This window comes from Lagopus leucura, unplaced genomic scaffold, assembly GCF_019238085.1.
Source record: "Lagopus leucura isolate 7727_CA_CO unplaced genomic scaffold, USGS_WTPT01 Super-Scaffold_100019, whole genome shotgun sequence".
NCBI lineage: Eukaryota > Metazoa > Chordata > Aves > Galliformes > Phasianidae > Lagopus > Lagopus leucura.
In genome coordinates this window covers 10,617,832-10,632,787 of record NW_024962273.1, presented here as the reverse complement: position 1 = coordinate 10,632,787, position 14,956 = coordinate 10,617,832, and the positions used below count along the sequence as shown (strand labels likewise).

Genomic DNA, 14,956 nt, shown 5'->3' with positions numbered 1-14,956 from the left:
AGCAAGCATAAAGCTGTCCTGGCAGTCCCCACAGTACACAAGCGACTAGAACTTGCATAAAAGTTAAAATCTCTTGCTAGAGGTCTTACTTTTATATTCAGTGTTTTCTGGAGTTAGTGGTATGTGGATTAAAGGTACAGAAAATGAATATCCTACCCCAAAAATTAAGAGATGAGATGCTAGCCATAATCTCCTTTCATTGCCATTTGTACTGTCTCATCTTCCAACAAGTGAAGGGAGCAGAGACCACTTGCCTTCTGATGGGATCATCAGTGGCACAGAGCACTGTCAGACACTGCTCAGGTAAATGCCCACCTCCAGCTGTTAGTATGAAGCATCTCCCAGGGAAGGTAAGGTGCTTTAGAAGGCTGTGCGCTGCAGTCTTTTAGGATGGAAGCTAGCAGAAAGAACCAAACTCTTTTCCTCCCACACTCTGGAGGCCCACAGGGAAATTCCCACTGCAGCTGATGGTGCACCATGCCTGCTTATGCTAAATAGCTGTTCCCAATGGACCTTTTCCCCACCAAGAGTTTCAAAAAAAATCCTAAGGTTTTTACTTTATTTTTAAAGCACACCAGCTGGACAAAAGGAAGGCTCCATGTTTATCTTTAAATGCTCTGCAACATCTCGCACAGCTCAGTCCTCCCAGATCTGTCAGGCAACAGCACATGCAGGGCTGCTTTTACCACCCTGCTATGAACAAAGAATGGCTTGGACAAAAATAGGGACAAAACTGCTTTAGAACTCATAATAATAAACAGGTGTCAGGAAACAATGTGGAGAGGAACAGCAAGCAAGGAGCACACTGTTCATGTGCATAAGCAAGAACTTAGACTCTTAGAAAATGCCTAGAATAGTGAGACAAGATGCTGCACATTACAAAAAACAGACATTTGAGGAAAGCACCAGATGAGTATGAAGCTTAAGGGGTTGGTGGGCTAGAGAATAAGTTCCAGGGAGCTGGCGCATGAACATTTTGCCTGTGGAAGTTCAGGATCAGGTCTTATTTAGGTCTCATGTGAAAAAGAGCGTGATTGTCTCTCCACATCATAAAAGCTGCATGTGATATGAAATCTCTGCAGACTCAGCTCAGCCCAGCACAAAGCTCAAACAGCAGGACTGTAAATCAGAGCTGAAATGCACTGGCACAGCTACAGAGAAAGAGATGCATCCCCAGCCACTGCCTCTGCAGCTCTGGCTCCTGGACTGCCCTGTTCTCACATTCACAAGCAATAATTTTTTTTTTTTTGGGGGGGGGGTAGTGGAAGAAATCAAATAATCTAAAACCAAGTCACACCCATTCTTCACAAAGTGCTCCTAATTAGAACTGTCAGGTTTCATTATGAGCCAGAGCCCTGCTACACTGGAAACCCATTACTCAGGAGAGATGGATATGGAAGACGTGCCTCATTCCTTGAGAAGATGAATGCACCTTTCCCCTCCCCTCATCACAGCCATGGAGTACAATCTCATTAAGTGGGATAGCTACAGGAATAGCTATATAGAATCTCATATAGTGGGATAGGAAATGTACTGTCAGCATCACTTCATACAGGAATGTATGTCATGATACAGTCATGTCTACCACACACATACAAGGCTACTACAACACAGTCAAGTAGCATTTTACAAAGCACCCTGTTCATTTCCCACTAAAATCCTCGGTCAGCTCCATTTACACCAAAGAGCAGAACGGGAGTAAAGGAAAAAGTGTGAATTTGTCTTTCCCATGCCTGTACATAAACGCTCTATGCTGTCAAATCACCATTCAGCCTGGCCTCCAGAGAAATCCCAGGATGTTTCGTATTTGTTGGACACGAATACTAGTATCTGCACCTATACCAGGCACCTCCTTGTGAGCACCACTGGTGTTCATTACAGTTCTGAAGAAAGGTGGGTGAGGAAAGGGAGCTGGGCTGGAAATCCAACCACTATAGGCTTTGCCATTCAGGTGACATTCATAGTGAATGAAAAAGTTCACCTCTTCTTCTACAGTGCATTGTGTGCACTGACATTCACCTGGCTTCACTCTGAAGGCCAACTGCAATGAAAGAGTCATCAGCATTCCTTCTCGAGGCCTTGGCTGCAGTGAGCTCTCTGCAGGCTGCATGTACATGTAAACCAAATACAAATTATTCAGGGCTGTCCGTGGTCTTGGGCTTCAGAGGAATTAAAGAAAACATTCAAACTGCTTTGCACAATGCAACAAAAGGATTCCTTTGTCAGAGCAGCAAGGCAGAATTAATTCCTTCAGAGGGCAAAAGAAACCCAGTCATTACACAGCATTTGCTGTCTTAATGCTACGCTACAAAAATAGGACGCTCACTTATTACAGTTGGGTTGTGCTCTATTTCACATCACTATATCTGAGCAGCAAACATAATGAAGGAGGAACATAACGTAATGCTAGAACAGGGCCAAGTACAGACAACGTGTTAACTGTACTTCACACTGGAGTAACAAACCAATGCCTGTGTTTAGAGAAAATAGCCTCTTCGTGCCCCTGACTTACAGGGCTGTAACTGCAGTGACTCTACAGCTGTATGTTAGAACCAGTCAGATACACTATCTGTACCAGTATGCCTATGTCTCAGAAAGGCACTTGACAGCATAATCAATCTAGTCTAAGATAAGATCAATTGATTGAATATGTAAAATGACAAGATTTAAGGCTACCCTTAGGCTTGCAAAAGCATTGTTCAAAGATCTTTAATAAACAAGCATGTGCTCTTTAGTCTAGATACTGGAATAAATGATTAAAATCTCAAGCTTATGGAAACATCAGCTGCTGTGGGTACATTATAAACACTATGTCCATCCACAAGGATAGTAACCCATGTCTCATGCTCTAACTGCTATTAAAATCCTATCCTGTAGGCTCACCAGTTACCTTGGGATGAAAGCTGTCCCTTCAGAAGCTGATGGCTGCAGCAGCCAATCTCAGTTTACTTGTTACATGCTTAACCCTAAAACAGATCTCAAATGAATGAGCTGTCACACAGAGTTACAAGAAATTTCAATTCCTCCAAGCAGCTTATGGCCACTGCTGAGGCTGCTGATTAAGGACAGCAATTTAATTCTAACTGGAACAGTGATTCTATATAAAAACAGCTCAGCACATCAGCTTACAAGAACTATCGAGAGACTACTTTTAAGCACCCAGTATTCAGGCTGAGCTGCAGAATCAAAATATGAAAGGAAAAAGGAGAGAAAAAAAGAGAATAGGGCAACAATCCTCAGCTGCTTCTTGAGGAGACTAAACTATTCATGGACATCATGCACAGTTATCTGCATCAGATAACTGTCATCCTTACCTTGGCAGCAGAAAGCATGCGACACCATCATTTTGCTCAGTGAAATACTTTCCTGTGTTTTCCCAACAGCACTGAAGCCAAAGCACGTAAAACACAAACAAGTCCAACCAGCTTCACTTCTGATGCCAACCTTCTTTTAGGATATGTAATTTGTACTCCTGCCTCTTTGAGAATCATTGAGAACTGAAAGCCTGGCTTACATCAGTGCTACACTCAAAGTGATGTGTGCACACACGTGAGTCATTCTATCAACAAATTTGCCCCCTTGTATAATAAATGTCAAAGCTAACAGATCAGGATCATGAGATGCAGTCAGTCCTTTTATCTGAAAGTGCCACTGGAGTTGATATTGCTCCAGCCTTAACCCCTCATTTTCTAGCAGAAGTGCTAGGGGTGCAGGGCAAAGCAGCACAGAAGATACCAGCACACTGGCTCAGAGACTGGAGAGGCAGTAGCTGCAAACTTCAGGCTTTGTTTTAAAGGTAAAACCAATATGACACATACATGAAAAAAGTTGAGACAAAAGTCCATATTAGAGAACACAGCAATGTCTCCACAGCTCTATCAAATATTACTGCAGTTTCCATGGGAAAAGTATGGTAGCTTTGGTAATTCATCCTAATTTTTGTTATTGACACTGGACTGTAGTGACTATAGTTGAGAAGGTAAATATCAGCACACCCAGCATCCATGCAATTCAGGCCCTCTCAAACTTCCTAAATTTCATCTGCTGACTCCACAGAGCAATAGGCATTTCAACAGGACAGCAGTACACTGAATGGAGAAAAAGGAAGAAAAAAGACACAGCTTTTGCAAAGATGGCTAATAGAAAGCACCTCCTCTCAAAGCAAAGAGAAGAGGCGCAGGCTTCTGATATACAAAAATAAATGCAGTACATATTTTCACTCTATAAATTAATTTGTCACAAGTGCTTAGATCACAAACTCCATTCCAGAGCCTTTCCATTTGCCCTGGTTCCCTCCTGCCTCTTCCACAGCCAGTCTGTCACAGAAATGTAGCTAAAACAAAACCACATAAAGATGGTGGTATCTCATTTCAGCACACTCTTGGCACTACAATTCACTGTTACCTGAAGGAGCTGCAAATTAAATGAACTTCCCAACTGATAATTGCAAAAGGCAGCAATGAAAATGCCTTAGCAACAGCTCGAAAACATCACAAAGCAGTCTGAAAACAGCTCCCCTTCACCCCATCACAATGTGTTCTCTGTCCTTACGAACACATGCTTTTCCTTTACCCTAGTCAATCATATGACCATAAACGATCAATCATTTATCATATTTTATAGCAGCTTACCCTGAACACGATGTCACCATGCTACAGATGCTTGCAGGCTATTTGTTGAAGTTTCACTTTTACTGCGAGCTGCCTCAATCTCTTCAAAATATTACAAAGAAAATTAACAGGAAAATATTGAAAGGCTAACAAAGACACCCACCAGCCCCATGGCACATTCATTAGCACTTACCTTTGCCTGTAGTCATTATCTGCAGTGCTCCCAAGCTGCTGGGAAGAGCTCTGAGCCCTGCAGTGCACATCTCTGTAACTTCCCCACCAGCAAACTCTCCACCTCCCAAATGATTTCTCCCTATGACCGAGCAGACTGCCACCCCTCCTCCAAAATAAAAGCCTGCTCCGCACTCAGCTGAGCACTTGATCGTCCTCCTCTGCCTGTTGGCTCACATCACTCCACTTTAAATGTAAGGGTTTAAAATCTAGAGGGCAGTAACATGCTTATTTACAATGTTGTGTAATAGGAAAGAAACAGAGCCAGCGTGGCCCATTTCTATCCCGCACAAGGAGCTAACAGTCCCGATTCAAAAATCACAGCATCACTTTCCCAGCCCCTGTGCATGTGAAGGAGCATTTCCTTGCTTTTTTTTTTTTAAACACATTTTTGTTTTCTATTTCAATGTGAAAACAACATTCAAAGAAAACAACTCGTAACGGAAAATTAATTTGCACAGTGAGGCACAAATACATGAAGCTTCAGCACAGAGTGTCAGATCTAAACCTGTGTTATCGTAGCCACCCCTCCCAGTCTAATTCTGGTGCTGGGATGCATGTTGACACAGCGTATCCCACCCACAGACACGTGGCAACATCCCTCATATGTAGGTTAGTTTTCTCCTTATAATAAACAGGAAAACAGCATCCAGTGACTAGCTTTCCTATCAGCATAACATGGGAATCCAGAATCATTCATTTTCAGCTAATTGCCTCTAAGCTGTCAGCTTCATCACCAACCAGGGAACAAACTCAGCAGACAGCTTATTTACCTTAAACAGTACCTCAAATACAGAAATTGTTCTGTATTTCATCTTCACAAGACTTCTGGCAGTTGGAATCACCTTTGCTATTTCAACACTGTTTAAGCCTGATTTCTCTTCAGCTCTCAAAAAACCAGGCAACTACTAAAACCACATCCTCCCCTCACCTTACTCTGCATAAACATATCAGGGGAGAGATCTCTTAGATCTGCTTTGAGTTCCCTGCACGCAGCCAAAGACCACTACCACCTTTTGAGCAGAGTCAAAGTTCCATGCAGACAAGGAAGTTTAATCTCCTCCAGACTAAGCCAGAACAGAGGCACACCACCACACTAAAGGATTTGCAGAAATCATGTCACTTAGGTAAAAATAAAATTGAAGAAGTTAAGGCACTGTATTTTGATGTCATAATGAGAAAGAGCACAAAAACGCACTACAACATGTTAGTGGCTAATAGCTTTGGTTTCGGTCACTTCCTATCAGTCTGCATCTGTCAGCAGATCTCTTTCTACATTCCCAATCCGTCCTGGAACTTCTTCCAGAGTCCCGGTCAGACTCAGGATAACTCAACCCACGGAAGAATGGCAAGCTTTATGCTCAGGTCCTTCCACACATGAGGCCAAGGAAATCTGTGCCGCACAGATTTCCTGCAATAAATAGAACTGTTTACATCCAGCAGCTCCTCTCCACATCACAGCCAATTACAGATCATCATGCAGTGCCACATGAAGATGGCAGCAGACTAGCAGGCAATTATTGGGTCTTTCATGCTGAAAATGTATTTGTCCCAGGGGAATAAGGCATCTGCATAATTAGCAATAGCAGTTACACAAAAAATAATTAGCTGAAAGCTTGAAGGAGGAAAAACTGTAATTTTTGCTTCAAGAGGCTGACTAATTACATGCCAAATAACAAAACAGAGATGCACTAAGAATCATCGAAAAACCAACATGGATTTTAACTTCATATTCTAGACAGAGAAAGGTCCTCTGGTAGCCTAGCAACAAGCAATACTTCAGCATACCAAAGCTTTCCCACCTTGATGAAACCCTGCGCATACCGTGCAAACCTCCCCCACCCCACTGCTCATTTGATTCCTGTATTATCAGACAGTGAAAACAAGATCTGGCAAAAAATAAAAATAAAATTCAAGATAAACTCAAAGCAGCACTAATGGTTCATGGTATAGAAAGGTAAATAAATGTCTGAAAATAATCATGCATTACAAAACTCATTCTGATTAGAAATGATGCGCAATACTTACACGTGGGGTCAGGACGTGACCTGTTCTTTTAAGGACCTTTTCTAGTAAAGGTGAATTAATTTTTGTTCACCTGGGAATTTGTCTCTCAGGAAGCATGAGTTAAGAGAGATTTTTAACCAGCAGCACCAGCACTCATCCCACCCATCACTGGGAGCAGCCCAGAAAGCTTATCACAAGCAAATCTCAGAGCTAGAAGATGGTTTTAATTGTAATTCTCCTCTGACAACTTATTATGACATGTTTCATCACTTCAGAAACAATTCTTGCCATCCCAACCTGCACAGCTCTGCAAGAAGTCAGGTCTGGCAACCACCAGTCACCACTGTCTTTATTCCATCTTCCCTACCCAAGAAGTACAGATTTCGTGTACTCATACATAAGATCACAAAATTAGACTGACACTTTGCTAGTAATATGGGAAGTCCAGACAACTTCAGCTAGTTTTGCCACTTCGGAGGCATGCCTCAACCCTGACCACATAAAGCCCTTACCCTAAGAGGGGAATCTGAGAAGAAATGTGTTAGTTTTCAGACAGGTCTGTTCCATGGCCTGATCCCTGCCAGCAGCACCAGCCCCTGCCCCACCTAAGTAACTTGTGGGATCCAAAGGCAGAAAATCCAGAGCAAGCAGATACATCTTCAGCACAGTACAGCATTGCAGACAGGTGCTTACAGAACTGAAATCTGCACAAACATTTGCCCATCTGCCTTCCCAAACCTCTGGGAGACATGCAGCTTGTGGAGAGCTAGAAATTGCACAATCCAGCTACAGAGAGGCACTTACATGAGCATTTCAGACATAACACCAGCTTACCATAATGCCAGAACTCATCCAATCCGCACTATAATATCAACTACCACATACTGGTAGTGTGCTCACACAGCTGCTATGGGCAAGGCCTGGTAGGGTTACAAACAAAAAGGAGTGGTAGCAATGGCATCAGATAGGCATCCATAATCAGTACTGTACTCTGCCAGATACAAAGGATTAACTAGACAAAGTTGTTTCTTGACAAAGGCTAATCTTTTGGTTGTGCAATATTTATTATTTTCCCTAATGACTGACAGATACTGAAAATGTCACCTTTGTTCAAAAGCAGGAGGCGTGAGGGATGTATGAAACCCTACAAACTTAGCTTGCCTTTAAGTCATAACAAACTTACTGAACCATTGATGAAGGTAAGCCTTGCCCACCAGCTGACACAATCTCAACAAGATAAACTGCAAGTCGGACAGAGTTGTTGACACGTTAGACATGAGAGCAAGCATGCCATGCTTGTGCTGCTCTTGGAAGACAAGGAAGAAGCAAGGACCTTGCCTACAGGACTATGGAAAACAGAACTCTACGTCAAATGCATATTAAAAATATGTATTAAAAACTAATGCTCTCATTATTAATATCACAAATGAGAACTACTTTAATAACTCATGCAACTACAAGTTTTTTTTCACTCAGACCAAAAAAAAAAATAATCCTGTTAGACCAAAGGGAGATCCTTCCATACTATGTCATGCTCTGACCCTATAAGCACCCCACACTCCTCTACTTATTTCCTGGAGAGATGGCACTCTAAGAATCAGCTGTCTATAAGGGATCATCCCTATCAACCCACCTTGCTTCTTTTGACATCTTCAGTAGTGCCAGCAACTACAAATCACACCACAACATGTGCTGGGATGGTCAGCAGGTTGGAGACCAGAACCACCTCTAAAGCCAATGGTTAGCAAGCAATGGCTCTGATACCACTCAGGATCGTGCATATCTGCACTATAACTGCATAATAACTAATAACTGCCCAGCTAATACTCGCACTGCAAATCTCAATGAACTTCAGTCTCTCACTTGAAGTTCAGTTTTTACACACATCTCATCTATCTCATATTAACGTTGCTCTTATCAGTTGTGACACACACTATTTTCAACAAAGAACACCTTCATTTGGGTTAGAAAAGCCCATGTAAACTTTATTTAGCTAATGCCAAGATCAACTCCTAAATCCTTTCTCTCCTCTGAGAGAATAAACCCAACAAAAATCCCACCCTCAGTCATCATCCCAGCACATTTGTTTAAAATGATACCACAGCAACACCTCTCACAAGACACAGTCTATCTCCTCCAGCTCCACAGAACAGCAATCTACAATGCATCAAAGTGACTTTTTGTGTTCTGAAAATCCAGTCTATTCCACAGAGTAAATGAAGTTTGCAGAAATTCTACCTTAGCCTACCCAAGTGGAAAGCAAAGAATTTGGATCAAGTGTATGCTTGTTTCAGTTTAAGCTAGGATCTCAGAAGAACATCTACATGTTGTACCTATTAAGATGCTTGTTAACGATTAAATATTTGCATCCTCTTTTTACAAGGGCATTTGCTTCTCAACTGTACTCATAAACAGATGAGCATACCATAAACCACAAGCATCATCTACCTACACAGACTACTTTCCTACTTTACACAAAATCACAGAAGTGTTTTATCCCATTCCATCACAAAGGAACCTGCAATAGGCTTTCATCATTCCCAGATGCAGAAGGTAACATCACACATTTTGGAATAACTCAAAATATTACTTAATTATCAAATAAATCCATTTTATTATTTCTTGCAGAAATCAAGTCTGCTGTACTTTAAAAATGAGTATGGCAAGAAGAAGGGCACCTTGGAAGTGGAAACACATTTTCCCCCCCAAAAGAGCAGAGATCTCTACTCTCTTGGCTTCTAAGAGCTGTGGAAAAGAATGGAGACATCATCTTTTCTACTCTCAGCTTTGCAGAAGGCACAAATCCAAGAGGCACCTGCAGCACCGAACTCAGGTTTTTCATCTCTGCTCTTGGCAGAATGATGAATTCCCTCCTTTGAACCAGAAATTCACTCAAAAACATTCCTAAAAGTAAGCAGTACATGAAAAGCAGCAACAAGCTCTTGTTTAAAAGCAAGTAAAACCCAAGTCTCAGACAAGAAAACAGAATAAACCTCTGTTGAGAGCTTTGACCTATTACCAGTCATACACATACAAAATAAATGAACTTAAAAAGTGCAAAATACAATTCTCAAGCAACATTAACGCAGTAGTGTTTGATGTTCATCCGCACACCCTGTGCTTTGTAGAACATTAAAACTGAAAAGGCTGCCTCCGTTATTTTTTACTTTATTGACAATTTAAAGTAACATGCACAAAGACTAGAAAACAGAAGTTCCATTTCCCTAATGACAGTCAAGGAAAAGGAAGACAGTCAGCAACACCTCATGATCTCAGAATTCTTCTTGGTGCTGCTAGGAATGCAGCACTGACCAACTAAACATCAATTTTGTTTTCTGCAGAAGTGATGCGGACATTTGTGAATTATCATTCAGACTTGTTTCTCTTAGCAGAACATTGGCTTTGCATCCATTTGAATGTCTCACTGATTGAAAACTACTGAAGATACCAAAAAGAATCCAGGTACTTCTACTCACCACTTGAGCTCTGGATCATGTTTCCAGATTTTTGGACCTCGTCAAATTTCGTGAAAATTACATTCAATCTGTTTGGAAGTTAAAGAAAGAAATCCACAATCAACAGTTGAATTTAATCTTTAGGAACCTCCTACTTTAAGATGTTGCAAGACAAATTTTGTTTCAACTCAGGTCATTGAGAACACTGTCAGAAACATCAAGGGGGAGGGGAGTTACTGCAAAATTAAAAAAAAAAAATCACAACATGCAATGACTGATAAAAAACAGAAGAGGGATACTGCAGAGATGAAAGAAATACGACTGGAAATACAACACTGAAGATGTGGCAGATCTCATTGTAAAAATACCTTTCCAGTTCATGATTACTTTGCCTATTTTTAACAATTTGCAGAAAAAAAATAAGAAGAAATGCAAACTTTGCACAACACTTGTTTGGCCGTGACATTTCTTTCCTAAGCATCTCACAGGCCCAGCGGAGCATGAGATCTTTACAGCATCTCATTATTCTTTCCTAGAGATCATACTCTGAGGCCACACTACAGCAGATGTTTCCACGGGAAAACAAGAGACAGCAGCATTCCTTCCATCTGTGTGCACCCCGCCTCTGAAACAACCTCTCCCAATGCTCCCCCTGTGTACAGTCTGTCATCTATGCCATCCTGGGTTTTAATTCTGTTCTGTCCTGAATGTCAGAGACTAAGCGCATGTAGGATGGAAGAAAAACTCTGACCCCAGGAAGAGGTTCAATTATGCAGCATGTGGAGCTTCGTAAAGGCTTTCGAAGCCTTTCATTTTGCTTTCGAAATAAAAAGAACCCCTAAACAGTTAAAATATAGGGACATTCTCAACATACCGGGATTGGGGTAATCCTTTTTTACTGAGATCAGCCCTTACACGTTCACCAACATGTCTGTAGATTTCCACAAGGCTGTTTATTGCTGCATCTCGAACCTGAAAGAGAGATGTGAGAAGTCAATCATCCGCGCAGTCTAAAGAAATAAATCCCTGCCCTACCTTGGAGAAAGAAATTTGCATATTTCTCAGCAACAACAGTTGCCACTATGTGCACAACCACAGCATCCACAAGAGCTTCCATTCTTTCATTTCAGATAGCAGCAGGATCAGTAGGTCTAACTTTACCAAACTTCCACACTGATGATAAATGTGTATCAGAAGGGTAATCAGTCACCCAAGTCACCACGTGGGCAAATGACTCAGGCTCAGTACTCAGCTGGCCTGCTACAAACAAAGCAATTTCCCAATCAAAACTGCACGAAGTATCCCTGCAGTAAAGCTCATTCTGATCCAGATGACATTACCCAGCACAAGAAAAACAATACATAGAAATACATGCAACAGAAGAATGAAGGCACAACAACCCTTGTAGTCTTGCTGTACTCCTGGTCCTTAGTCACATACTTCCACTGAAGTCCAGACAACAGGCAAAGAAGCAAAAAAAAAAAAAAAAAACCCAACTACATAGACAAGAACTAAAAACTCCCAACTCTCTGGCCAGTCATCAAACTCACTGTAACACAACAGAAAGGCAGTATCACTAATGGCTAATTGCTTACTTTTGAGTGTCCCAGGCTTTAACTGCAACCCTAAGTATCTCACAGGAGCAAAGGCTGTATGAGCAAATGTAGTTTTACATAAGTTTCCAAGCTGACTTGCAAAACTGACTGGGAAATCCCAGTGCAGTGACACATTTACATACCAACACTCCCTTCCTCTGGGAGGCAGACAGGTAAGCAATCTGCTCTGTCTGCTGGAATACCATCAAGCCACGCACTTCTGCTTGCTTCCAACATTAACCTTCCCCTCCACACACCCTCACTCAACAAAGGGGGTTCCCAAAGCTAAGGCTGGTTGCTGACTACACTGAAACCACCAGTGCTGGAGCAGAGCTGCAAACGGAAACAAAGAAAGCATGGAAGCACAACAGCACTGGGCCTGAACGCATCAGGGCTAGATAGAAGGTATTTCTGTGGGTCCAAACTAAAATTAGCTTTATGTGGCAAGGAAGGACAGACATGCACACCCTACTTCCTAGGGAAGAATGACTAACACTCTTCTTTCACCCTGCTCTCCCCCTTTCTACATCATTTCCATCCAGAATGTTCTGAAATGCCACCTTCGTGTATTTCAGCCCTCATTTGCTAGTTTTGCCTTTCTGCCCCACAGTCCAGCACTGCAGCACAGGACACAGCCTTCCAGGTGCCAACAGGGCAGCTTTCAATACTGAGCATGGCAGGAGGAAGTGGGGAGGCCAGCACGTGCAGACTGTTTCTCCACAGAAATGGAGGCACACTGCAGCTGGTCAGAGGGAAGACACACTGCTCCTCAGCAGTGACTACACTGCGCATATCTGCATGAATCAGTCACCATGGGCCACACACCAGCCACAGCAGCCAAGGGCTGTGACTGCCCAACAAGCAGCCCTGCTGCCGCTCTGTCCATAGTGGCAACAGCCCCAAACACACCGGGCCACAGGCTGCCTAGCAGGGAAATCCTGGAAGGCTCGCAAGGCTGTGTGAAGCTGAAAGGGCAATAAGAAAACAGCTTCTGATACCCACAACAAAAGGGGAAAATGCCACACTTGATGGGGACCTTTGTTTCTCCATCATGTTTCACCAAGAGAGGGCAGCACTGACCCAGCAAATGGCCCAGACGTCCCACAGCTCAGAAGAAGGCACACTGCTGCTGACAGACTGGTGTTCAACCAGTTCAGGTATGAACTTTGCACAGATGAGGTGGAACAGGTCCCCAAGAGATGAGTCATTAAATCAGCCTCATTTCCCACTCCGTTCTGGAAGCTGAGATTGGGCTGTGCCAGGCACATGAAAGGCAGCAGTGAGGGAACACATCTCAGTCCCCTCACCTGCTTTCTGGTTTCTGCAACAAGCTCGCTGATTCCAGGACCACAATGCCTCTGTGCAGCAGCAACTCAGCATGCTGAACCCAACATCTCCACAGAGTAACAGCTTGCTCAGCCACAGCTCAGGAACAGGGAGCACCCTGAATCTTACACTTCCTTAGAAGCCTTCACAGAGGAACCAGCTTATCCTCCCTGTGTTGGCAAAAACGGGAGAAGCTGCTTCTCACTCGGCCCTCCCCTTTAGCAAGGGGAGGCTTCAGAGCCACTACAAACCCATTCCACAGTTGTCACCTCACGCTTCCCTCCAGCTACATTCCCACTCTAAACTTGGATCATGAACACCACCACCCGAATTGGATGGAGATCTGAAATACTCAGAACCTGCAGGTGCCTGCACTACCTCACATTATCTGAACTCTGCTTCCTTATCCCCTTCTCTCACTAGCCTCACACATTTCCAATTTCAGATTAGGTTACAAGCTCTCTTTGGCAAGAGAGCTCTCTCCTATGTAACAAAACTGGGACAACCCCAATTTAGGATGTTAAAATTGTAACAAAGCTAGCAGACAAGATACAGACAATTGCATCTTCCAAAGCAGGATAGAAAGCACATAGAAGCAACCAGATACTTCTTACAGTATGTACTGCTGATGTAAGTTTCCTATACAACTTATCTTCTCTCTGCCCCTTGTTCACAATCTCCCCATACAAGCGCTGGCAGTGCACGTGGCCAGGCTGTCAGTCTGGTCCCATTTGCCCTCCCTGCCCAAACTGGTTCTTATCTGAAGGTACACAGATGCTTCACTGAGCCTGAAGGGATGCCTGCAGCTTCCCATGCACTCAGCTGTAAGGTACAGGAGTAATTCTCTTCCTAGACAGATTTCCTGTTCTGTTCAATATCGTCTGCAGATTGATGCTGTTCCATTGAATTTCTGATTCTACTGTAGGCATATTATAACTCTGACTCACACAAAATCAACCAAGAGCTTTTCATAAACATCATTCACCAACAGCAGCGCATTTTTCAGCTAATTTATCAGCTGGAATACAGAGCCCCACCTACCAACAATGGCACTCAACACTACTTTCAGAAGCAACTCACAGCAAAAGCTTACCTGGCTGTTTGGATCTCCAAGTAAGTTACATATATGCGGCACTATCTTACTCAGTGTTAAACTCTGAGCTCCAGATCTGGGAATAAAGAACAAAAAGGGGATCCGTGTGAACCACAGAGCAAGTCTGCAAGCGTAACTTAGAGTTGCAGGAGGTTCTGACTTACGCATTGAGTGTTGCAATAAGGCAGAGACAGATCCCTTCTCTTGTCCGGAAATTCTTGTGTTTGAATCCTCCTAACATCCTATCCCACACGTACTGTGGGAGACAGAAAACAAAGTGAGACAAAACAGGAGGCCAGGGAAGAGAGATTCATTCTTTCATACACTGTAACATTTTTGCATGACAAACTTTACGTCCATTCAAGCTGAATAAGACAACAAGCAGTAAAACATTTTTAAGTATGACTAGTTCTTCGCTAACTTGCCACAAACTAAAATAACAGCACTATACAAAGCAAGTGCCTTCCAGCACCCAGAACAATTACACTGACTGCTCCTTGATAAATCCAAGCAGCATTCACACACTCTCATGCAGACCCTGACCACCCAGCCATCCAATAGCATTCTCACATATGAATCATTCATAACAGAGCCATAGGGAGACGAGGGCATTAGAGACTGCCATAGGAGAATACTCTG

The 14,956-nt window shown here is 42.8% G+C and overlaps 1 protein-coding gene across 17 annotated transcripts in view; it reads right to left on the bottom strand.

Moving 5' to 3' along the window:
• CLASP1 (cytoplasmic linker associated protein 1) overlaps positions 1-14,956 on the bottom strand; it is a 155,319-nt gene that overhangs the window by 106,103 nt on the left and 34,260 nt on the right. For 15 of the 17 annotated variants that reach the window (XM_042878002.1, XM_042877984.1, XM_042877987.1 and 12 more), the window contains exons 5-8: positions 14,482-14,573; positions 14,318-14,393; positions 11,178-11,275; positions 10,325-10,392 (exon numbers count right to left, since the gene is read on the bottom strand). In XM_042878002.1, coding sequence (XP_042733936.1) covers positions 10,325-10,392; positions 11,178-11,275; positions 14,318-14,393; positions 14,482-14,573 — 334 coding nt within the window. Of the gene's footprint in view, positions 1-4,631; positions 4,713-4,803; positions 4,901-10,324; positions 10,393-11,177; positions 11,276-14,317; positions 14,394-14,481; positions 14,574-14,956 lie in introns of those variants that run through there. The other 2 variants (XM_042878001.1, XM_042877999.1) reach the window with 2 other exon arrangements.